We start from the raw sequence: 26,291 nt of genomic DNA on the forward strand, positions 1-26,291 counted from the left end.
TATTTGACCATTTTAAATAACTATTAATAGGGTAATGTGTATATTTCAATTTTTATCATATATCCTGCTTGATAACACATGGTATGTTTCCTGTGTTTTTTAACAACTGAAATTGGTTTTTGTTTATCCTGGTGGTTATGTTTGGTACCTCTTTGGCTGTTAAGTTTTCCTCTCTGAGTAGAATTGGTGAGTTTTTTGTTTGAAGGCACTATTTTCTTTATTAGAATGAATTTTATAAAGAAAATAAGGTAGAATTAGGTGTTCTTTAAAGCGTTGAAGCTTGTTATCGAGAATATGATATAAGTAAACAAGTTGAAATGAAAACTTTTACTTAATAGTTTCGCTGCAAGTAAAAAGCGCAAGCGTTTTAAATTAAAATCAGTATGGTATGACCTTTTCTTTAACTTCAATTTAATTTTTTTACTGTTCTTTTTATGCAGCGCTTTTCCTGTATTATTGGGCCAAATGGCAGTGGCAAATCCAATGTTATTGATTCTATGCTTTTTGTGTTTGGCTATCGAGCACAAAAAATAAGATCTAAAAAACTTTCAGTGCTTATTCACAATTCTGATGAACACAAGGATATTCAGAGTTGTACTGTAGAAGTTCATTTTCAGAAGATAATTGATAAGGTAAGGGACTTCTGACTGTTTTAGTTATTTACAGCCTCAAGTGTGGAACACAGGATTTCCATACATTGCACATTTATTATTTTCGGCTTAAATAGGCCTTTAAAAATTAGTGTATGGTTAAAGCAGAATGGATGGATACTGATTTCATTACTTCCAAGATCATATTTTCTTTGAGTAGTGGTGGTGGGAGCCATTAAAATATTAAAATTTTTAGCCAGGGCAATGAATTATAAGTAGCTCATGATAGCTACTTTAGAATAAAACATTGAGCAGTTTTAGTATCTTGAGTGCCAACACAGGCATTCTTTCAGTGTAAAGTTATGTTTTTATTGCTTTCAGATAAATTACCTAAACTTGAAAATGTAACCGATGACTAATTTTATCATCTCCATTTTAATTAATATTAGTAGTCTTGTGTGTCTGTAATGTGAAAGAACTCTACTTCAGTTTACCCTTTTAAAACAGGGGAAGGGTTAATACATGTGTTTTCTAGAAAAGGAAACAATTTTAGCTAAAGTGTCTATATTATCTACGTGATTCTGGTTCGGTTGGTATTGGTTTTTTTCTCATCTAATAATTAACTTTGGAAATTCATGGCTTAAAAATGACTAGTTGGAACCTAAAAATACAGAAAACTCCATAATGAAGCAAGGATGTGATTTGGATTCTAAGTTATGTATTTTAGATTTTTTTTTTAATGTAAAGGGCTTTAGTTAAATTTACATGGTATCTATATTAATTTTGTTTTTTAGTGCTTTTCTATTGTACAATTTAGGTTGGAAAATTAGATTGCCACTAAATCAGGTTTGATTTCATTGCGTATTATAATTATGTTCGATTCGTGTAAATTTTAAAAGCCATTTGTCAAAATGACAAAGCTTTTAAGAGAAAGCAAGTTTTACTATTAAAGTAGATTTGCACATCATTTTTTAAAATCCAGTTGATTTTTTTTAAAATTGGGGGAATGTAGTTGTCAATTCTTTGCAACTGTTTATACCTTCCAATGGCATATTGTTTACCAAAAAAAAAAAGACAAAAGCTAAGCCAAGTTACGCCATTCCTACCTTCCTTTCTTTGGATCATTTCTTGCAGCTTTTCTAAGTGGACTAGTAATTTAATCTGTCAACATGGTTTAATAGTTGGAGTGAGTTTATTTCAGATATGGTGAGATTCTTGTACCCCTTCAAATACTCTTTTTCAGTCAGTAGAGTTTTAGGCTTGTTTGGAAGTGGGTTTTTTGTTTTGTTTCTGTTTGGCTTTTTGGTTTTTGTGATCTATGAGGAAAGGGATCAAACAACTTGGAAACTATTCTTTGCTAAGAGGGTCATTTCTGAGAAATACTGCCAGTTTATGTGCATGTTCAATTGAAGTTTTTAATCCATAGAATTAGTTTCAATATGAAGAGTGAAATTTGGTGCAGATCTGTGACTTAATACCAACAATTGTTTTCTGGTTTTGTTTTTCCACAAAACAGGAAGGGGATGATTATGAAGTCATTCCTAACAGTAATTTCTATGTATCCAGAACTGCCTACAGAGACAATACTTCTGTCTATCACATAAGTGGGAAGAAGACAACGTTTAAGGATGTTGGAAATCTTCTTCGAAGTCATGGAATTGACTTGGACCATAATAGATTTTTAATCTTACAGGTAAGTTTATTAAAGATTTTAGACATCTTCTTACTCGTTACTTTTTTTTCTATAAAGTTTAGAGGGGTATCCCCCTGTTGGATGCATCCTGTACTTTTTGAGGCCTTAAAGTACTGTAGCAGCACATCATGGTTTACATACTACAGTCAAGATGCGAATCATTATTTGCTGCTCTAGAAATTTAAGGAAATTCATTCAAAATTATTTTTTCACTGTGAGACGCACATTTTATGTTTGGATGGACTGACATACTTGTTCCGCTGTAGCAGCACGTAAATATTGGCGTAGTGAAATAAGTATTAAACACCAATATTATTGTGCTGCTTTAGCGTGACAGGGATATAACAGCTATTTGTTATTACTGATTGTATTTTCCTTTAAGATAACATTTTAAATGAGATTCATTATCTTTTTATAGTCCTTTAATTTTATTTTTATCTCTACTAATATTAAATAGCAAAAACATGAAAAGAACTCTGTACACTTAGTGTTTGACAATTTTACTTGAGCACCTTACTAATTTTTTTTTTTTTTTTTTTTTTAACACTACAATGGTTAACTAAAAGCTTACCCAAGCTGGTTTTTGTTTTGGTTAGAATGGCTTGTTTGAACCACTAAATACTGAAAGATCAGAAAGTAACTGACATTTCATTCTGAAGTATTACAACTCTTGAAGTCTTTTTAAGGGCTATAAAACTAAGTACCTGGTCTTAGGTTGAATTTTATTAGAAACCCTGTCTTCTTTATTAAAGATATGTTTTACCAGCCTTGCTTGGTAAGAAAAATACTTTTTCTTCCCTATCTTACCTTTAAAAAAAAGTTGTCAATGTAAAACATAACTTTATCAGGTACATTAAAATTCCTTTTTGATTGGAAGCTACTTTTCTTTTCCTGTGTTCTATCCAGAATCTCTCAAGAGCATAATAATAAAAGCAAACCTATATTGTGATTTAAAATAGTTGCTGATATTATTTAATAAGTCTTGTGACTGATTTTAAAGTAAGTTGGGAATTTTGATACTAAAAGTTTCATTAGGATAACTGAGTGTTCTCAATTGGTTCTCATTATTCTGGAATGACTTATATTGCTATCTTTTGTTACCAGGCACAGTGCATTTGTAATACTTCTGTAACCCAGACTTATTTGAAAATGAATGTTAGGGGAAATCAGCTGCAGATACAATTCTAAACAATTGAATTTACATAAATGTGGAATTAAAGGGGTGTGTGTGTGTGTGTGTGTGTGTGTGTGTGTGTGTGTGTTTAATCAAATTGAACTGTTTTATGGACCTTCATATTATGGGATTTGGTTTGGTTAACTATGGATTAAAAGTTATTTCATTCTGTAATACTGTATTTGATACTACCATTTTGCAGCAACCTATACTCCTGTTTATTTTTTATTTGCTATTTACTATCCTGGGATAATCGGTCAAAATTTTACACCTGTGCCAAGACTCCTTAAAGTGGACTGCATTTTAACCTTTGCAAGGGTAAACTTTTTTCCCCTTGGTGCAGCCTTTCTGTACATAATTCAGTAATAAAGAAAACTAAATAAAGTCACAATTTCCTGAAGAAGTAAAAAACAGTAATTTTTAAATTGTCAACTTTATATTAAATATGTGCCTCTGAAGCACGTAGGATGCTTAAACCATTTGTCCTCATAATAATTTCACCCTTTTTGTGTCATTTTAACAAATTATTTAAAATATTTTTAATGTCAAGGTAAACTTACTTCCCATGTAATAGATTCATTTCCGTTTGATTAAGTTACAGGTGAACCTTAGGAGTTCACCTGTTAGGAAAAAGAAACAGGGATTGGACCAGTAGAACTAATGATGCCCTATTTAAAAGCTTGAGTGAAAGTGGCAAAATCTATAGATTTTTATTTAGTTCCTTATTGAAAACTTAGACTCTTGCACTAATTTAAAGCAGTTGGAGGTAAGTAAGAATATGGTTTTTTATTAGTTCTCTCCTACATCTCTTTTAAAAAATTAGCTGGTGAGGCGCCTGCGTGGCTCAGTTGGTTAAGCGGCCGACTTCGGCTCAGGTCATGATCTCACGGTCCGTGAGTTCAAGCCCCGCGTTGGGCTCTGTGCTGACAGCTCAGAGCCTGGAGCCTGTTTCAGATTCTGTGTCTCCCTCTCTCTGACCCTCCCCCGTTCATGCTCTGTCTCTCTCTCTCTCAAAAATAAATAAACGTTAAAAAAAAAAAATTTAAAAAACTAGCTGGGATTGGAAGGCTGGAAACTTGGAGTCATCATAATATCAAGAACATAAATGATTAGTTTGAATAAAATGTATAGATGTTTGGCCAGTGGTAGTAATTAACAGCCTAAGTAATCTAAAGTAAAGTGAAAATTTATTTTTAAGATGAAACACCACTAAATTTGGGGCACCTGAGTGGCTCAGTTTGGTTGATTATCAGCGCAGGTCATGATCCCAGGGTCATGGAATCAAGCCCTGTGTTGGGCTCTGCTCTGGGCATGCAGCTTGCTTAAGATTCTCTCTTTTTCTCTCCCTCCCCCTCCCCTTCCTCCCTCTCCCCCGTCTCCCTCTCCCCATGCACACAATCTCTCATCCTGTCTCTAAAAGTTAAAAAAACAAACAAAAAAAAAAAAAAACACTAAATTTTAGAAGCCCATAAGGGTAAAATTTTTTACAATGTTTAGTTGGTTTAGTGGTTTCTTGAAGTAGGCATTTCTAGTATTTGAATTCATTTTAAATTTCATTAGTTGACTATTCAAACGAATACCTAATGGGGCACTATGCTAAGATGCTGTGAATGTTAGAGATAGTTAAAACCCTGTTTCTTGTTCTTGAAAGCACTTACACGTGCCTTCAGAAAGTGTTAAGATTATAACTGGCCATGGTACTTTTCATGTTTATACATGTCCGCATTTATATATACCTTAATTTGAGAGCCTTTGTCACATTGTAATAACTATTGGTGAAAATAAGTAGGATTTTATTAGCTCTCCATGGCATTTCATGGTAACTATGATTTACAAATGAGTTTTAATTGGTTTTGGTGCATTTGCACCAAATGTTAAAAATTAAAAGAATGTTAACTTTCAAATGTTAAAAGTTAAAAGAATGACAACCTTCATGCTTTTATTATGGTTCAAAATTACATTAAAGATTGCTGTTTCAGGAGTGGTTTTGTAAACCCCTAAAAGCTACAACTGTTAAGGCAATTTTAGTTTTGTCAGTTTTCAACTTCATATGGTTTTTGTCTTTATTATTATAAAACCTGAATTAGAACTTTAAATAGGAACCAAGATTTTTTTTTATTCTACATTCTGCTAATAAATTTTTATTCTCATTTGCTCTTTGTGAGCTACCAGAGGCCAACAAACCAAATCACCAAGGTTAGTATGTGCCTAAAATTAAGTACATCAGTAGAAAGGAACCTATACCCCTGTTAGTAATTTTCCAAATTAGTAATTTGGAAGTTGGATTAATTTTTACTTATATTTCTTCTTCCTTTTTCTTTCCTGTATACTTCTAAGGCTGGCATGTCATACAAATTTTTTGGGTTGTGGTCTTTTAGCCTGTACAAATAAATTTGTGCTATATCAAAAGAATTTTTAGCTCTATCCGTAGCACCTAAGTTATCCAAGTGTTTGATTTAATAGCCTCAGCTTGAAAAAAAGTAGGAAGCTACTCCTAAGCAACCGGGATATCAAGCAGCCCACCTACTAAAGCATTACCCTTTCTGTTGATGTACTTATTTGAGGCAGATACTACCTTGGTCATTTGGTTTGTTGGCCTCTGGTAGCTCACAAAGAGCAAATTAGAATAAAAATTTATTGGGGCGCCTGGATGGCGCAGTCGGTTAAGCGTCCAACTTCAGCCAGGTCACGATCTCGCGGTCCGTGAGTTTGAGCCCCGCGTCGGGCTCTGGGCTGATGGCTCAGAGCCTGGAGCCTGTTTCCGATTCTGTGTCTCCCTCTCTCTCTGCCCCTCCCCCGTTCATGCTCTGTCTCTCTCTGTCCCAAAAATAAATAAACGTTGAAAAAAAAAATTAAAAAAAAAAAAGGTATAAAAATTTATTAGCAGAAGGTAAAGGACAATAATAGTACGGTGGAAAATGGAGAAAATAAAGATTATCAAGAGAAAATAAAAACTCAAAGCCTAGTAATTTGGGGACTTTTAGTTTTAATGCAAATACCCATATGAGAAGAATCCTTCAGGCGCTATTCGGAAAAAAAGTTTGATAGCTGTGTACTTGAATTTCTTATGGTTCGTGCTTGCTAAAATTTAGATTCCATTTGTATAAGAAAAGCATCACTATTTCTCAGATTTTTAACCTATATTTTGTAAAATAGATTATCAAAGAAATGGTGTAACTGAATCACAGTATCCTGATTTGTCACACTGTAAGAAGTTAAGATATAAGCCCTTGGTATTACAAATATTGAAATATGTTTGCAGTTTTTATGTTACTCTTAAAAATGATAGTTGATATTTTACAGGGTTGTGTAATGTCTCTAATACAATATGAATATAACTTAAAACCATAGGAAGTTTGTAGTAAATAACAAAAAAAGTAAAACCTTATTCAGGTCTACTGAAGCTAAGAAACTAGAGATAACTATGGAGACCTATAAAACTTTGCAGGCTTCAGATGCTAGCATGATAGTAACTTGAGACTTTGTGTCTTCATGCTACCATTATTTGTGATTTAGAGCCTTAAACTTTAAATTCAGGTTGATGCTTTAAAAAATTTTTTGAAATGTATGGAGCTTATTGCCCTAAGTTAAAACTTAGAAAGCAAATAGTAGCAGGTGGTAAGGCAGGCAAAGGACATCAAGGAACAGAGCCATAAGAAAGGTTCCAGGCTGTAATTGGAATACCAGTAATGTGAATCTGACAATTACTGGTTGAAAAAAAATGAGTGCCATTATAACAATCTAAAACTGAACATTATGTGGCACTTGTAATGGAACTATTTTGGTTCAGATATGTCCTTAAGCATTTTTATCTTCAACCAACTGTGCAACCTTGTTAGAATGAAAAGAAATCGTAATTGTATATCCGCCATTTTAACTAGGGAGGAATAAGTAACTCAAAAGAGGCAGCCACTCTGCTTTACCCAAAGCTAGGCAGTTTCCTAATAGTGTTATTCCATCCTTGAGCAAGTAATTCGGCCAGGAAGTGTGATGCCTTTAGGAATATTTTTGTCAATGTAAACTGCTACACTGAGTCCTAACTTCTGGCTACCTGAAAAATGTATACTTAAGTAATACTTTATGCCCATTTGACTGTGTTCACGGCATAGTTTTTCATTCATCTTAAAACAGATGTTCAAATTGAATTAGGGCAATATATTAGAATATCAAGTGTCAGATAATTTTTGTTGTTTGGATAGTAAACCCAAAAGAGTTAAACCACTGCCTCAACATGAGTGGTTCTCGGCTGGGGGTAGTTTTGCATCTCTGTCCCTGGGACATTGATTGTTGTCTGGAGACATTTTGGGTTGTTACAGCTGAGGGTATGGGGGAATGCTATTAGGATCTGGTGTGTAAGAGGTCGGAGATGCTCTTAAACATCCTGTGATGCCCACCATAGACCCCTGCAACAAAGAATATCCAGCCCTAAATGTCAGCGTTGCTGTTGATTAACCCTGCCTAGTTAAAAACTGAGTAAGACTCTTCAGTGGCTGGCATTTGCCCTGTTGTAATCCAAAACTTTGGACATAATTCTAGGCTTAAATCCTCTCTACGACTTGAAACTAATACTGCATACATTTGGAAGGACCTGATAATTGAAAGAATAAAATGTTTTATATAAATACATAGTTTAAACACTTAGTTTAAAGCAGTAATTTATACATAACTGAAGGTTATAGAGAAAAAAAACAAGCTCTTTGGATAGTGTTTTACTTCGTGTTTGATAATCATGTTCGTTGTGTTGTCAGACTACAGAAGAGTGACAGTATATAAAAATATTAAAAGTTATGCCTTTCAATGACTAAATTTAAGGTGAGCTGTTTTATTTTTAAGGTTGGGTTTTTTGTTTTGGGTTTGGGGTTTTGTTGTGTGTGGGATTTTTAATGTTTATTTTTGAGGTGGGGGGAGGGACAGAGAGAGAAGGAGTCAGGATCTGAAGTGGGCTCTGTGCCAACAGGAGAGAGCCTGATGTGGGGCTTGAACTCACAAGCCATAAGAGCATAACCTGAGTCAAAGTCAGGTGCCCCTGTTTGTGTTTTGTTGTTTTTGTTTTTAAGTATACTTCATGACCAACATGGGGCTTGAACTCAAAACTCTCAGATAGAGAGTTGCATGCTCTACCAACGGAGCCTGCCAGGAGCCCTAAGGTTTTGTGTGGTTTGTTTTTGTTTACTTTATATTTATGTGGGAGCTTTTGGTAACTTTGACTCTTTGTCATTACATTAACAAGATACACCCCCAGGTTTTTGAGGTTTATTCATATTTAAATATTTTGAATATTTAAATTGAGGAAGTAATAGGTTTTTTGTGTGTTTTTCTTGATTTTTTTTCACCTTTGCTATTTGCTGAAATAAAGACCTGTATTTTTTTTCTACTTGCCTCTTCCTTTTCTTGTGTTGTAATAGCACAGGCAACTACTCCTGTGAAGTAAAGTAGCAGCATTTTGCCTGAGCATGTTCAGACAAAATTTTCTCCACCATGAAACTAAATGGCTGCCTGGCAGTCAGCCTTGAAGGTTACTGATTGTGGGTTTTTTTTTCTTCTTTTCTGTTTGTAATTGAGTTGCATAAATACAAATATATAATGTTAATCTAAGAATTTTAATCACACTTCAAAGCTGTTATATTAATGATTGCAAATAAAAGTTTTCCAATTTCATATGTACCAGGAGCTTTCGCTAGTTTTCAGTCAGTTGGTTATCTTCTCTTATTACCATGAGGAATAGGTAATTTCCTTTTTTATTTAATGGTCTTGTTTTTAGAAAGTTTTAGAACATTAAGTTTGAGACATCCTTATAAATCTTAGCACTTCTTGAGGAGCTCATAACCCCAGGTTTATAGAGAAAGTTTAATAATAAACCATCTTGGGACAGGATTCCTACTGCAGTTAAGCCATGAAGGATCTTGAAAATTCTTTGTTTTAGAACAGGAGCTCTAATTATGTTAACTAACAATTGGTAATGTTGCCAAAGTAATTATAGATTATATGAATACCTTGCTCAGTTTTGCCTTATACAAAAGTTAATACTTTTTTTTTATATATATTGAATGAAATTTTAAGCTAGGGAATCTTTCTTTGGCTGTATACATGTATGTGAATGTATATTACAATTTGGTAAGAGTTTATGTAAGGGAGTATAAACATACATTTCTTACCATCAGGGAAAATGAAAACTATCAAAAACATTTTTGTTTATATCCTATTAAATTTCTTTAAGCTACTGGTTTCTATCATTTATTTGTTCATTAGTATTGGGTTTGTTAATTGTTCCTAATTCTCACTTAAGATTGTTGTAGCTAAACATGAAGTGAATGTGTAATACAACTTTTTTTTTTTAAGGGTGAAGTTGAACAAATCGCTATGATGAAGCCAAAAGGCCAGACTGAACATGATGAGGGTATGCTTGAATATTTAGAAGATATAATTGGTTGCGGACGGCTAAATGAGCCAATTAAAGTCTTGTGTCGGAGAGTTGAAATATTAAATGAACATCGAGGAGAGAAGGTGAATCTTCTATAGATTGTTCTTGTAAATCAGACTGTTTTGCTTATTGAACAAATTCTACTGAGTCAAATATTAAGTTTATAATAGGTCATGTTTATTGAAAAACTCTTTACTGTTTTAGATTGAATTTTATATTTATTTACCTTTAATTGAGCAGTATTTTATTAATATGGTAGATATTTTTGTCTCATGTTGGTATATTTGAAATTCAGGTATATACATGTGTAATATATTTGAATAATCCATACACTTTAAATTTTTGTAGTTAAACAGAGTTAAGCTGGTAGAAAAGGAAAAGGATGCCTTAGAAGGAGAGAAAAACATAGCCATTAAATTTCTTACCTTGGAAAATGAAATATTCAGAAAAAAGAATCATGTCTGTCAATATTACATGTAAGTACATTAATTTATCAATTTTTATTAGTTTCTGACATTAAGCCCTTTTTTCTGTATTACAGAAAAATAAAGACTGAAGTAGAAAAAAAACTAAAAATTGTTTTGTAATGAATATGTTAAATTAATTTTTTACCATAGTACTAATGGTAATTGGTTTAATTTTTAATTGTTTTAATTTTTATAATTTTAATTCCAGTATAATTAACATGCCATTATATTGGCTTCAGGTGTACACTGTAGTGATTCAACAATTTTATACTCGATTGAACAATTTTATACCCTGTACTCGTCATGATCTGTATACTTTTAATCCTCTTCACCTCTTTCATCCTCCACCCACCTCCCCTTTGGGTAACCATCAGTCCTCTTTAGTTAAGAATGTCTTTTTTGGTTTATCTTTTTTTTTCTGTGTTTGCTTCTTAAATTCCACGTATGCATGAAATCATATGATAGTTGTCTTTCTCTGACTTATTTCATTTAATGTTATATTCTCTAGATCCATCCATGTTATTATAAATGGCAAGATTTCATTCTTTTGTGGCTAATATTCCTGTGTGTGTGTGTGTGTGTGTGTGTGTGTGTGTGTGTGTGTATCACATCTTTTCTATCCATCTATTAATGGACACTTGGGCTGCTTCCATAGTTTGACACTTGTAAATAAAGCTGCAATAAACATAGGAGTGCATATATCATTTCAAATTGGTGTTTTCAGATACTTTGGGTAAACTGCAGTAGTGGAATTACTGGGTCATATGGTAATTCTAGTTTTCAATTTTTTGAGGAATCTACTTACTGTTTTCCACAGGGGCTGCACCAGTTTGCATTCCTACCAATAATGCATGAGTGTTCCTTTTTACCCCACATCTATGCCAACATTGTTATTTCTTGTGGTTTTGATTTTCATTCCCCTCATGATGAATGATGTTGAACATCTTTTCACGTGTCTTTTGGTCATCTGGATGTCGTCTTTTGAGAAATATCTGTTATGTCTATTTGGGTTTTTAGTGTTGATTGGTAGAAGTACTTGCATAAGTTCTTTATTTGGATACTAACCCTTGATCAGATATGTCATTCACAAATATCTTCTCATATTCAGTAGGTTCTCTTTTAGTTTTGTTGATTGTTTCATTTTTTGTGAGGAAGCTTTTTATGTCTTCGCAGTAATTTAATTCTGTTTTTGCTTCCCTCCCCTCAGGAGACATACCTAGAAAAATGTTGCTACTGCCAAAGTCATAAAAATTACTGCCTGTGCTCTCATCTAGAACTTCTGTGGTTTTAGGGCTTTAATCCACTTTGAGTTTATTTTTGTGTATGGTATAAGACAGTGATCCAGTTTCATTCTTTTGCATATAGCTGTCCAGTTTTTCCAATACCATTTGTTGATACTGTCTTTTTCCCATTGCATGTTTTTCCCTACTTTGTCAGAGATTAATTGACCATATAAGCAGGCATTTATATCTGGGCTCTCTGTTCTGTTCCATTGATGGATATGGCTATTTTTGTGCCAGTACCATACTGATTTGATTGCTACAGCTCTATAATATGTCTTGAAATCTGGGATTGTGATACCTCCTGTTTTGTTCTTTTTCAAGATTGCATTGGCTATTCGGAGTCTTTTGTGGTTCCATACAAATTTTAGGGAGTATTCTGCTCTGAAAAATGCTGTGGGTGTTTTGATAGGAATTGCATTAAATCCATAGATTGCTTTCGGTATTATGGACATTTTAACAGTATTTGCTTTCAGTCCATGGGCATGGGATATCTTTCCATTTGTTTGTGTCATCTTGAGTTTTTTAGTTTTATAGTTTTCAGAGTACAGGTCTTTCACTTCCTTGATAGTTTAATTCCAGGTATTTTAGTTTGTGGTGCAGTTGTAAATGAGATTATTTTTTTTAGTTTCTCTTTCTGCTGCTTCATTATTAGTGCGTAGAAATGCAATGGATTTCTGTATATTGATTTTGATCTTATGATCTTAATGAATGCTTTTATCACGTCTAGTAGTTTCTTGTTTAGAGTCTGTTAAGGTTTCCATATATAATATCATGTCATCTGCAGATAGTGAAAATTATACTTCTTCCTTACCAATTTGGATGCCTTTTACTTCTTTTTCTTGTCTGATTGCTATGACTAGGACTTCCAGTACTATGTTGAATAAAAGTGGTGAGAGTGGACATCCTGAACTTAGGAGAAAAGCCCTCCAGTTTTCCCCACTAAGATGTTTGCTATGGGTTTTTCATAGAAGTCCTTTGTTATGTTGAGTCTTGTTCCTTGTAGACCTACTTTCTTGAGGATTTTTATCATGAATGGATGTTGTACTTTGTCACGTGCTTTTTTTGCATCTGTTGAAATGATCATGTGGTTTTTATCCTTTTTCTTATTCATGTAATGTATTGTGTTGATTGATTTGCAAATGTTAAACCACCCTTGCATCATGGGAATAAATCCCACTTGATCATAGTGAATGACTTTTTAAAATATATTGTTGGATTTGGATTGCTTAATATTATGTTGTACATTTTTGCACCTATGTTCATCAGAGATCTTAGCCTGTAGTTCTTTGTAGTGTCTTTACCTGGTTTTAGTATCAGGGTAATGCTGGTCTCATACTAGAATGTATTTGGAATTTTTCCTTCCTCTTCTGTTTTTGGAATAGTTTGAGAAGAATAAGTATTAACTCTTCTTTTAAGTGTTTGGTAGAATTCACCTATGAAACTGGTCCTGGACTTGCATTTGTGGGAGTTTTTTGATTACTGATTCAATTTCATGGCTGATAATCAGTCTGCTTCAAATTTCCTAATTCTTCATACTTCAGTTTTAGGAGATTATGTTTCTAGGAATTTATCTATGCTAGGTTGTCCAATTTGTTGGCATATAATTTTTTTCATAACATTATCTTAATAATCCTTTGTATGGTGTCGGTTATTTCTCTTTCATTTCTGATTATGTTTGAATCCTCTCTGTCTTTGATAATTCTCGCTAAAGGCTTATCAATATCATTGATCTTTTCAAAGAACCAGCTCCTGATTTCATTGATCTGTTTGTTTTTACATCGATCTATTTTGTTTTCACTCTAATCTTGATCATTTCCTTCTACTGATTTTGATTTTGTTCTTTTCTAGCTCTTTTAAGTGTAAGGTTACATTGTTTATTTGAGATTGGTTTTGCTTCTTGAGCTGGGTCTGTATTGCTCTAAAGTTTCCTCTTAGAACTGCTTTTGCTGCATCCCAAAGATTTTGAAAACACTGTGTTTTCATTTGTCTTCATGTATTTTTTTTTTTTTTTAATTCTCTCTGATTTCTTGGTCAACCCCATTCATTGTTTAATGAATGCTATTTAACTTCCATGTGTTTGTGTTCTTTCCACATTTTTTCTTGTGGTTGGTTTCTGTTTCATAGTGCTGTGGTCAGAAAAGATGCATGGTCTGACTTGTATCTTTTTTAACTTCTTGAGGATTGTTTTGTGACCTAAAATGTGATGTGTTTTGGAAAATGATCTGTGTGCACTTGAAAAGTGTTTTCTGCTATTTTAGGATGGAATGTTAGGAATACATCTGTTAGATCCATCTGGTCCAATGTATCTTTTGAAGCCACTGTTTCCTTGTGGATTTTTGTACATCAATGGATAGATGTAAGTGGGGTGTTAAAAATCTCCTACTGTTGTTGTATTACCATTATTACTTCCTTTATGTTTGTTAACAGTTGCTTTATGTATTTGGGTGCTTGCTGTTGGATGCATAAATATTTCCAATTGTTTTTATCTTCTCCTTGAATTGTTCCCTTCAGTAGGATTATATAGTGTCCTTCTTCGTCTCTTGCTACAGTCTTTGTTTTAAAGTCTATTTTGTTTGATACAAGTATTGCTACACTTTCTTTTCACTTCCATTTGAATGATAATTGCTTTTCTATCCCTTCAGTTTCAATCTGCATCTTTAGGTTTGAAATTAGTCTCTTGTAGCAGCATCTAGATGGTCTTGCTTTTTTATCCATTCTGTCCCCCTATGTCTCCCCTATGGGAGCCTGCAGTCCATTTACATTCAAAGTACTTATTGACAGATATGTACTTGTTTTATGGTTTTTTCTGTAGTTCTTTTCTATTCTTGCTCTTCTCAAGAAAGCTTGCCAGCTTTCGTTAGTAATATACTTGGATTCCTTTCTCGCGCATTAAGTTAATGGTCACTTCAGTGCATACATTCTTTACTCCTTTCCTGCCACATTTTGGGTATATGGTGCCATACTTTACATCCTTTTATTTTGTGAATGCTTTGACTGGTTTTCATAGATATACTTAATTTCCTGCTTTTGTACTTCATACTTTTCTTACTGACATTTCTTGTCAGGCTGGTTTAGTGGTCATGAATTCCTTTAATCAAGTTTGGGAAACTATCCTTCTGTTCTAAACGATAGCCTTGCTGGATAGAGTTTTCTTGGCTGCAGGTTTTTTCCGTCAGCATTTTTTGAGTATATCATGCCACTCCATTCTGGCCTGCAGTTTCTGCTGAAAAATCTGCTAATAGCTTTATGGGGTTTCCATTTTATGTAACTTTTCTTTTCTCTTGCTGATTTTAAAAGTCTTTCTTTATCACTACTTTTTTCTTTTTTTTTTTTTTAAATTTTTTTTTTTCAACGTTTATTTATTTTTGGGACAGAGAGAGACAGAGCATGAAGGGGGGAGGGGCAGAGAGAGAGGGAGTCACAGAATCGGAAGCAGGCTACAGGCTCTGAGCCATCAGCCCGGAGCCTGACGCGGGGCTCGAACTCACGGACCGCGAGATCGTGACCTGGCTGAAGTCGGACGCTTAACCGACTGCGCCACCCAGGTGCCCCTATCACTACTTTTTTCTATTTTAATTACTATCTGTCTTGGTGGGGATCCCCTTGGGTTTATTTTTGAGGGGCTCTCTGTGCTTCCTTGATCTAGATTTCTGTTTCCCCAAGTTTGGGGAGTTTTCACTATTCTTCCAGTGCAATTTCTGCCCCCTTTTCTGTCTCTTATCCTGAGACCCCTATGATGTGAATGTTATTTCATTTGATGCTGTTACTGAGTTCCCTAAGTTTCTTCATTTACTATTTTTTTCTCCTTTTCAGTTTGATGTTTTCCATTACTCTGTCTTCCAGGTCAGTGATCCTTCTGCTTCCTCTATTCTACTGTATATTCTCTTTAGTGCATTTTTAGTTTCAGTTGTTGAGCTCTTCATCTCTGATTGGTGCTTTTTTAGGTTTTCTGTCTCTTTGTATTGAGGGTCTCAGTGAGATTCTCCTCTCTTTTCCTCAAGTCCAATTAGGATCTTTGTGAGCATTACTTTAAATTATCAGGTATATTGCTTCTCTCGGTTTTGTTTAGCTCTCTTGTGATTTTGTCCTGTCCTTTCATTTGGGACCTATTTCTGTGTCACCTCATTTTGTCCAGCTGTCTAGGTTTTCCTATGTGTTAGGATAGTCAGCTACGTCTTCTGCTCTTGGAAGTAGTGGCTTTATGAAGAAAAGGTCCTATAGTGTCCTGCAATGCAATGTCCCCTGTTCACCAGAACTTGGCACTTCAGGGGTGTCTCATATGTGTTGCATGTAACCCCACTGTGGGTCTGAGCTGCATGTGCCTTCAGTCATGTGCAATGGCTCACTCTGCCTGTTGGGCAAGGTTTGTTCCCTGTGTTGTTAGTGGGCCAATCTGGGGCCACTTGAGTCAGACAGGCATTTGCCAGAGATGCAGTAGCACCAAACTGCAGGACACTTTCCCTGTTGTCCCTTGAGAAGTTTTCATTGGTGGGCAGGGTCTGCAGCCAGACCAAATGACTGCTCCCAGCCCACTGCTGAGGCTCAAGTCAAACTGGTGTGTGTGGTTACCTTCCCCTCTCCTCAGGACAGGTGGCACTTTGGTGTGGTGCTGGCTCCTGTCTGTGCTCCTTGCACATTGCCAGGCTTGTGGCACCACTTTGGATAGGCTTTGGCCAAGGGCATGCTGGAGGGGGCAGGACTGGAGGAGAATTGGGGTGGGGGTGGGGGTTGAGGAAGCTCTTCACAAGATAGATGGAGAGTATTGGCACTGCACTGGTTCCCGAAGGTGTCTCTGTATCTAAGCTGGGAGATAGGGGAGAAAAATGGTGCCTGCCAGCTCTCTTGTTTCTCCTTAATATATCTGCCCTCCGTTACATGCTCTGAGATTAGTAAATAAATTTCTTTCACATATACTTCAGTCTTTCAAACTGTTGCTTCTATGCTCTATCTCCATGGGACTTTTTGTTGTGCTGTCTCTTTAAGGGTCGCAGTCTCTGTTTCCTCTCAACCTCCCATCTGATTTTTCCAGGTGTGACATCCCACTGATTATAAGAACTCTCAAAATTAGTTCCCTCTAGTTTTTAAAGCCAAATGGGGAGTTGTCTTCCCCATGCCTGAGATTCTTGTAGTGAGGGTCTGTTTTTCTCCCTTTTTCATGCTCATAGCATTCCTCCCTCCCAAGAACAGTTCCAATGGGTCCCTTTAGCCCCAACCACCTTCTCCACCCTTCCCACCCTCTTTAGTGTGGCCTCTTCTCTACATGTAGCTGTGGAGAGTGTTCTGCCAGTCTTCCTCATTTTCTGGGTTTACACTGATGTTAATCTAGTTGTAGCCTTGGGACAAGGAGAACTTAAGATCATCCTACCTGCCACCTTTCCCTGAAGTCCTCAAAGTTGACTTTTAAGTATTCTACTTTAAGTTGGGAGGTGGGTTCACAAGTGTTTATTAATGTACTTAATAGTTCTACACATACATTCTCTATAATGCATGTAATAGCCGATCTAATTTTGTTTGTATGGAACCAATTTTGTTCCTAATTCTAGCTTTGACCCTGAATTAGGTCTGTACTGCAGTACCCCCTGTGCTTCACCCTGTAGCCCTAGGTAGTTAATTGTAAATTGGTTGTAGTTAAGAATACTGTAGAAACCACTAATTTTACTAAGTTATAACACAATTTTAGAAATGGCATTTTAGGATCTCTGATTTTTCTTTTCCTTTTTCTAGTTATGATCTGCAGAAACGAATTGCTGAAATGGAAACTCAAAAGGAAAAAATTCATGAAGATACCAAAGAAATTAATGAGAAGAGCAATATACTGTCAAATGAAATGAAAGCTAAGAATAAAGCTGTAAAAGATGTAGAAAAGTAATAATCTCTTGGAAAGTACTAAAGTGTTTAGGTTGAGTTGTTTTTACGTGTGTGTATTTTATATATCTACATATATGTGTAAACTTTCTGCCAGCACATAAATGTAATGCCAACTGTAATTTGCCAACTTATAAAATGGTCTCCTTTTTCAGAAAAAGAATAAAAAACTTAATTGCCCTGCATCCAGTTGATCATCACAAATTCAGTGCACAACACTCGTCCTAAATTAACAGAAGATGCTGCCTCCTAGTGGCAGAACACAATAATACATGGCAAAAAAAAAATTTAACCTGGCAGCTTAGTTGTCTTAAGAATAAACAGTCCACACATCTTAAGAATTAGGTTACTCTAATTCTTAATTAGTAATTAGGTTACTTTTTTTTTTTTTTTAAGTTTCATCATGACCCTTCTCTATGCCTTCTCACAGTATTTGGTGACACCAATATCTCTTACCTATGTGATTTTTTTTTCTTTAAAATGAGTTTTACATTGTGGTAATGTATTTCTATACCTTGACTCTATAGTAACCAGGAAATGTAGTATTTCCCATCCAGTTTAGAAAGGCAAAGCAACTCTTGTAATCATATTTTAATGGCTCCCTCAAGTTTAGTGGAAGGAGAGGACCAGTTTGAAAATGGTTAGCTCTAGAATCTTACCTTGTAAGAGCTTGGACACATTTACAGAGGCAGTGTCCCAGGCAGAACATGTAGCATGACTTTGAAATAAATGAATATCTAAAATAGTGACTAATAATTCTCTTTATTTGTTAGGAAACTGAATAAAATTACAAAATTTATTGAGGAAAACAAAGAAAAATTTACACAGCTAGATTTAGAAGATGTTCAAGTTAGGGAAAAATTAAAACATGCTTCAAGTAAAGCCAAAAAACTGGAGAAACAACTTCAAAAAGATAAAGAGAAGGTAGGTTTTGAAAGAAATCTTACAAATTTCATATCTGAATATCAGATTTAATTTTCATTATTTTTCATGGATGTGCCACTCCCTCATTTTTTAAGAAAATGAGTTGGGATTCTGAATATTAAGTGTTCTAGGATTTATCTCTGATTGTAACTTTTTTTTTTCTCCAAAGGTAAATTTTGCATTCATTGGCTTTGAGATTTAGAGTTTATGTTTCTGTGGCATATATTGTCAGGAAAATACTTATCAAGTCACCAATTCTGTTTGATAGTAAACAACATAGTTTTCCTTTTCTTAATGTAATGGTTTAAAGAGATGTTTTTGGTTATGTATTCTGAAATTTTAAAAACATTACCTGCCTCCTAGAGGGTATCAGAATAAGAGTTCTCTCTTGGAAAGGAGGGAAGGGGAAACTCAAAAATCTACAGAGGGTGGATTAGCTATTCTGAGGTTTTAAAAACGATTAAGTTTGGAACAACGCATTATTTCCTAGGAATCAGTCCCTAATGATCAATTGGCAGTCTTTCAAACTATTTTCTTAACTAACAGATATTAATAGATATGACATCTAAGTCCCTTCTCCCAAAAAAGGCTTTGTACCATATAATTACATGTTAGTTATAATATAGGCTCTCCTTTATGTTGTATTTTTCCAAATGCATTTGTTTACAAAATACTTTCCACTCAGTATGGGAATAAATCTTGTGCAAATTAGTGTTTGAGGGTCATCATTTTTGGGAAATGTTGAACTCTGGTGCTGGATAATCTGAACAAACCAACGTGGATTTGAGGGTAATGCTTAAATTGGACAGACTAAGCCAGCTGTAACTATTATAGAGGTATTAGTCTTTAGGCATCAAATGTCAATAAGTGGTTATTACCAAAGGTATTAATGGAATAAGATATTACTCCTACGTGGTGACTCTGGAAGGGTAATGTTGTGAAAGATTTTAGGATTTCGGGGAGGCCACGGGGTGTAAAAGTCATCCATGGTAAGTTTCAATATACCATGAAGGACAGTTTAGGAAATTCCACATAGCCAGAGTATATTAATTGGTGAAGAAGGATAGTTATAGCCTGAAAGAACAGAAGGAAGAAAGACCTGAACGCCAGCCAGGGAGAATTCTCTTCCATAACAAATGAGGAATTCATAGAATTTACTGTTAAGAGCACAGAAATTGCAGTAAATGGTTAAAGTATTTGCTAAAGCCAGCTAGTTCAAGTCAAATTACAAAGGAAACCACAGACTTAGAGGATACTGAGAAATGCTTTTAAATAAACCAAATACTAATGATACTGGATAGCCTAAAGGTACATGCTCCTCCAAGTTTAATTTGTTTTACAATCTTAGGTTGAAGAATTTAAAAGTATACCTGCCAAGAGTGAGAAAATCATAAATGAGACAACAACTCGAAATAGTGCCCTTGAGAAGGAAAAAGAGAAAGAAGAAGAAAAATTGAAAGAAGTTATGGATAGCCTTAAACAGGAAACACAAGGGCTTCAAAAAGAAAAAGAAGTAAGATTCTTTATCAGTTGGTGTCTAGGTGACTTTTTTTTTTAACTTGAAGAATGTTTTTGTGTGGTAATAATAAAAACTCAACTGTTAGAAAAATTTTGGACTTACAATATCTAGCATTCATAAAAATAGCTTAAATTCTTTTTGTTTTCTACTTTCCCGTTTTAAAAAAAAAAGTTAACTAAATGAGAATTTATGGTGGAGGCAGGAAATGCCCTTATTTGATTTCATCAAATAGCTTTTTGTCTTCTCTTAATTAGTTAACACCTGTAAAAACATGGAACCACACTAACCACAAGTTGATAAGTACCCTTCTTTTCTCCTGTAGCACTTGTATAATAGTTTATGGCTCTTGAGTCAGTTCTTGGTTTGAAATCCTACATCAGTCATTATCTCTCTGTATAGGCTGTTAGGTCTCAAAGTCCTCTTTCTCAAAATGGAAGAAAATATTACCCATCTTGTGAATCTTTTTAAAAATAAAATGTACATACTCTTACATAAAGTGCCTAGAAAGTAAGAAATTAATAAAAATGTTAGCTATTTTAGCACTTCATTAATAGGAGCATGAGGTTGTCATATTGATATGTCTTATCAACCCAATGAGAGTATAAAGCATGAAGCTTAGCTGTCTTTGTTTATATTCACAGCCTTTTTGACAGAACTGAGTATGCTGAGTAGAAATTGTAGAAGGTGAACCTGGGTGGCTCAGTTGGTTATGTCTGACTTGATTTGGGCTCAGGTTGTGATCTCACGGTTTGTGAGTTCAAGCCGCACATTGGCCTCTGCGCTAACAGGGTAGAGCCTCTTGGGATTCTCTCTCCTCCTCTCTCTGACCCTCCTGTGTATTCTCCCTCTATATCAAAATAAATATATTTTAAAAAAAGAAATTGTAATAGATAATACCAATGAGTTGAATTGATTTACGTTCTATAAGTTATGTAAGACTTAAGTACCTAAGTTATAGACTTATATACAAACTTTGTTAATTGTACTTCAGTAAAGTTGTATTGGGTTTGTGGGCTTTCTAAGCTACAGATTTAATAGATTCTGTTTTGGAATGGGGCATGTTCTAATGCCATACTACAGAACTTTATAAGTAACATGCCCATGTGATAAAATGGCAATAGGTAATGCAATAGCTTTCATGAATAGTATATATGGATACAGATTTTCACATTTGCTCATCTAATAATATTGAGTACTTCTGTGTATCTTGGCAACGTGTATTAATGACAAAGCCAGGACACCCATCCAAGTGTCTTCATTCCTCAATATAGTAGCTAAAAAGAGAGGTTCTGCCACTTGAGTGATTGCATGACTTTGAGCGAGTTACTTAAACTGTAGCCTGTTTCCTCAAAATGAGCATAATTATGATATTTACCTCATGAAATTGTTCAAGAATTCATATAGAACATTCGTAATAGGCCTAGAACATTGTGAGCAGTGTGTACATGTGTTAGTGTTCATGATTTTTACCATTTGACATTTAAACTGATTATCTGATGATTTTGCACATAACCCCATGGTCCTGGGTCTGTTCCCTTAAGTGCAAAACAAAAGGATTAAGCTTTTGTAAGTGCTTCTCTTATGCCATTATTCTAATAAATAGATCCTTTCTACATAGTCAGTTATGGTAGCCCCAAATTTCTGCCCACTTGTCAAATATAACCAGTTTCGAGTATTACCTGGCCTTACCTCTAAAATTTACAAAGGTTCATGGGGTGCCTGGGCAGCTCAGTCAGTTGACCATGTGACTCTTGATTTCAGGTCATGATGTCACAGTTTGTGAGATCAAGCCCCTCGTTGGCTCTGTGCTGACAGTGCAAATCCTGCTTAGAATTCTCTCTCTCTCCCCCTCTCTCTGTTCCTCTCCTCTTCTCTCTCTCAAAATAAATATATAAACTTTAAAAAGTAAAATTTACAGGGGTGCCTAGCTGGCTCGGTCATTTAAGCGTCAACTTTGGCTCAGGTCATGATCCTACAGTTTGTGAGTTCAAGCCCCGCGCTGGATTCTGTGCTGACAGCTCGGAGCCTGGAGCCTGCTTTGGATTCTGTGTCTCCCTCTCTTTCTGCTCTTCCCCCACTCATGCTCTGTCTCTCTCTCCTTCAAAAATAAACATTAAAAAAATTTTTTTTTAATTAAAAAAAATAAAATTTACAAAGATTCTCAACATAAATATACTTGAGGAAACTTTCTGCTGAATAGTCTTTACACTTTGCCATTTCAGGTAAGGTAATGTGGAATACCATGGATGTAGAGTTTACACTCAAATTTTTGTTCTTTGAACACTCATTTTTGTTGGTGTTTTAATTTCCAAAAAGCATATTTACATTTAGTTCATTAAGTGCTTGTGAAATCAGTTGGGAAGAGACTATGTACAGTGAACATTGGCAACCCGGCAAAAACTATTAGTGTGTTCAGCTTGTAAGAATTATTTTTATGTATTATGTTTGTAGAATCTTTAAAGTTGAATTCAAGATGTATGGTTTCCGTTTCAGCTTAGGTTTGAAAACATGTATTTCAGATTTAATGGAGTCCATATTTTAACAGAGTCGAGAGAAAGAACTTATGGGTTTCAGCAAATCAGTAAATGAAGCACGTTCAAAGATGGATGTAGCTCAGTCAGAACTTGATATCTATCTCAGTCGTCATAATACTGCAGTGTCTCAATTAAGTAAGGCCAAGGAAGCTCTAACTGCAGCATCTGAGACTCTCAAAGAAAGGAAAACTGCGATCAGAGATATAGAGGCAAAACTCCCTCAATCTGAACTGGAATTAAAAGAGGTAAATCTTTGCTTCTGTATTTTTCTGAATATTGTTTATCAATCCAAGTTTTCGATTTATATGTTTGTATTTATATATTTTTTAATCTAAACATCTGAACTGGCATAAATGTGTAAGAATGAATATATAAACCAATTAGTGTATTTTTTTCTGATATTGAATATATGGAAGTCATCAGGGAATTTCATGACCAATTAGAATTTTAACGTAAACTTAAATTGTATTCAGTGACCACTTCTGTCTTGTTGGTAATTCAGTTTATTTTGGGGGTAAATTATATTTGTAACTTGAGCTTTTACTTTATACTCTTGACTGGTAATAGAGGTAATAATTTAAAGCCAGGAGGGGGGAAGAATGTCAGGAAAAGTGGCTGGTCTAACTTAAGAGATTGAGAAACTGAGAGTTTGGGGGTTTATGTACGTGTGTATGATTCCTTTTGTTGACAGCCTGTCATTTTTGTATAGCAATAGTGCTATTCACCTACCATATTCCCTTTCATTTCAAAGCTATGATTTTTTAAAAAGAAAATTACATTTATAATAAATATCTTTCATTATTTAGAATGCAAAGCACACTATAACCGTAGTCCTGCCCAGTCCCTTAAATTCTGGGTCCTATACCAACGTCTGTTTTTGATTAGTGCAGACCTTAGGAATTGGAACACACTTACGCATAACTTTGTGGTATGGAACTGAGATTTCCGCACACTAGCTCTACTCGTTCTCTCAATCAGTTTACTACTAGAACCATGTTGCACTTAGGGTCCTTGTTAATGACCCAAATAATTTATATTCCTTTAAAATAGAAAACCCATCCATATTTAGAAACCCACACCCAGCAGTTTGGAAGTTTAGTTCTGGTTCAAGTGTTTTTTATTGGTCGTCTTTTTTGAGGCATTACAACTAATTCTATGCTATTAGAATTAGGTTGGGCGTATGTTTCTGGGATTCATTTTTTTTTCTCACTTTTAGAAAGAAAAAGAACTTGAAAAACTTACACAAGAAGAATTAAAATTGAAAAGTTTGGTTCGTGATCTTTTCCAAAAAGTTGAAGAAGCAAAGAGTTCCGTAGCAATGAATCGAAGTAGAGGGAAAGTCCTTGATGCAATAATTCAAGAAAAAAAATCTGGCAGGATTCCAGGAATATATGGAAGATTGGTAAAGTAGATTTATTCGGAAATGGCTCAAGATACTGTAAATAATTTTCTTTCTTTGACTTAACTATAATACTGAGTTGCTGTAACATTCATTTTTGTTTAAAAGACCTTTTTGCTCTTAGTACTCAGTCATGGTAAAATTCTTTGTGGTATGGATTATCTCATATTAAACGTAGTTTTTATTTTTTAGTTTTTGATAACTACCATTTAGTACCAAGAAGAAAAAAAAACTAGCAATGATAAGGAAATTTAATAAAACCACTTTATTCTCTTTTTAAAAAATAAAGAATTTGATAAATTCTGGATTTTATACCATTATACTGAAGATTGTGGCTAGAGTTTAGGGAAATTGGGATAAGGCAGAAACCCAAGGCTAGCAATAGTGGAGACCATTACTGCTCTTGAATTTGAAGAGGGAAGGGAGCTGTAGCCATGGCTACAGGGTGGCCAGAAGGAAATGGGGAAAATATTTCAACCCCCTTCAACTCCTACCCTGCCATCTCTAGCTGTTACTTCACATTTTCTAAAGCTTAGAAAACCAAGGAACCAGTTAGTGCAGTCCCTGAGTCAGCCTTCCAGAGAAAGAAGGAGAAAAGAGAATGATTTGTAAGTGCAAATGAAAATTACCGAGCAGAGTTGCTTCCATGTCTCCAGGCCGTGTGACTTACACCTTATTTACTTGGGAGATTATGAATCTATTCTTTTGCTTTCAAAGAAAAAGCTAGTCTGTATGAATGCTGCTTCATGGCTAATTAATAGGTTGATAAACAGGCAAATATGTTTTATGGGGACTTACATAATCTTAGCTGGCTTTCAATAGTTCAAAAAAAATTTTTTTTCTGTTTACTTATTTTGAGAAAGAGTGCACACAAGCTGGGGAGAGGCAAAGAGAGGGAGAAAATACCCTAACAGGCTCCATGCTCAGCACAGGATTTGATCTCCCCACTGTGAGATCACAACCTGAGCTGGCCACTTGACCAATTGAGCCACGCAGGCGCTCCAATTTATTTATTTATTTTGTTATTTTTTAGAAAGCAAGCAAGAGCAAGGGAGGGAGAGAGGGAATCCTAAACAGGCTTCACACTGAGTGTGGAGCCCAATGCAGAGTTTGATCCCACGACCCCAGGATCATGACCCAAGCCGAAATCGACTCAAATGCTGAGCAGTTGAACCACCCAGGAGCCCCCAAATTTCATTATTTTAGGAAGTTATTATTTTGCTTATGCTGTAGTGCTTTTAAGGTTGACAGATTTGAAAATCTTTACATTGTATGTTTTCGTTTTCATGAAACAGTTCATTTTGTGCTCGTTAAAAATCCAAACTTTGCATATCTTACAAATTTTTTTAAAGGTGCATTAAAAACTAGTAGTGATTGAAAAAAGGGGAAGGTTGAGTGAGAGGAACACATATTTTTCATTGAGTACCTTTTGTGTTTTTAAAAACCATGTGTAGGGGCGCCTGGGTGGCTCAGTCAGTTAAGCGGCCGACTTCGGCTCCGGTCCATGATCTCGCGGTCCTTGAGTTCGAGCCTCGCGTCGGGCTCTGTGCTGACAGCTCAGAGCCTGGAGCCTGTTTCAGATTCTGTGTCTCCCTTTCGCTGACCCTCCCCTGTTCATGCTCTGTCTCTCTCTGTCTCAAAAATAAATAAAACGTTAAAAAAAATTTTTTTTAATAAAAAAAATAAAAACCATGTGTAAGTATAGTTTTTCAAGTAAAAGTAACTTGAAAAATATGTAGGAATTATAATGAAATGATCCTGTGCCTAATTATTGATTGTGCAATGATTTTTTTTCCCCCTGCCTCTTATTATTAGGGAGACTTAGGAGCAATTGATGAAAAATACGATGTTGCTATTTCATCCTGTTGTCATGCATTAGACTACATTGTTGTTGATTCTATTGATACAGCTCAAGATTGTGTGAACTTCCTTAAAAGACAAAATATTGGAGTTGCAACCTTTATAGGTTTGGATAAGGTAGGTATTCATAATAAGCTACCTCTAATTTAATTTTAAAGTACTAAATTGTTTTCTGCATTTGAACTCTAGCTTTTTTCTTTATAGTGATTTAGTGAACAGCTGGTAGGTTTTGAGGATATTTTAGGCTGTGGGGTTATATAGTTGTAAGAAAAAACCTTGCAATGCCTCCCTTAAAGGAATATACATTCTGATATTAGAGTGACTGATAGCTTGGCGCTTCTAACTTCCATCATCAGTAACTGCTTTTAATAAAACAAAAACCTTTACAGAGATAGAATTCACGTACCATAAAATTAACTATTTTAAAGGGTAGAGTTCACTGGTTTTAGTGTATTTATAAGATTGTTAAATTATGACCACTAATTTCAGAATGTTTTCATCACCCCAAAAAGAAATCTCCTACTCATTCCCAGTCAAAACCTATCTCCTGCCACCTGCAGTT

The 26,291-nt window shown here is 34.9% G+C and overlaps 1 protein-coding gene across 2 annotated transcripts in view; it reads left to right on the plus strand.

Annotated features, from left to right (window-relative positions):
* SMC4 (structural maintenance of chromosomes 4) overlaps positions 1–26,291 on the plus strand; it is a 45,589-nt gene that overhangs the window by 2,511 nt on the left and 16,787 nt on the right. For both annotated transcript variants that reach the window (XM_025914119.2, XM_086674608.1), the window contains exons 4-13: positions 441–632; positions 2,107–2,283; positions 9,797–9,961; positions 10,227–10,354; positions 17,353–17,493; positions 18,267–18,417; positions 19,766–19,930; positions 22,482–22,715; positions 23,687–23,872; positions 25,685–25,846. In XM_025914119.2, the coding sequence (XP_025769904.2) occupies positions 441–632; positions 2,107–2,283; positions 9,797–9,961; positions 10,227–10,354; positions 17,353–17,493; positions 18,267–18,417; positions 19,766–19,930; positions 22,482–22,715; positions 23,687–23,872; positions 25,685–25,846 (1,701 nt within the window). The remainder of the gene's footprint in view (positions 1–440; positions 633–2,106; positions 2,284–9,796; positions 9,962–10,226; positions 10,355–17,352; positions 17,494–18,266; positions 18,418–19,765; positions 19,931–22,481; positions 22,716–23,686; positions 23,873–25,684; positions 25,847–26,291) is intronic.

This window comes from Puma concolor, chromosome C2 (assembly GCF_028749965.1).
Source record: "Puma concolor isolate L17-30 chromosome C2, mPumCon1.1.hap2, whole genome shotgun sequence".
Classification (NCBI taxonomy): Eukaryota; Metazoa; Chordata; class Mammalia; order Carnivora; family Felidae; genus Puma; species Puma concolor.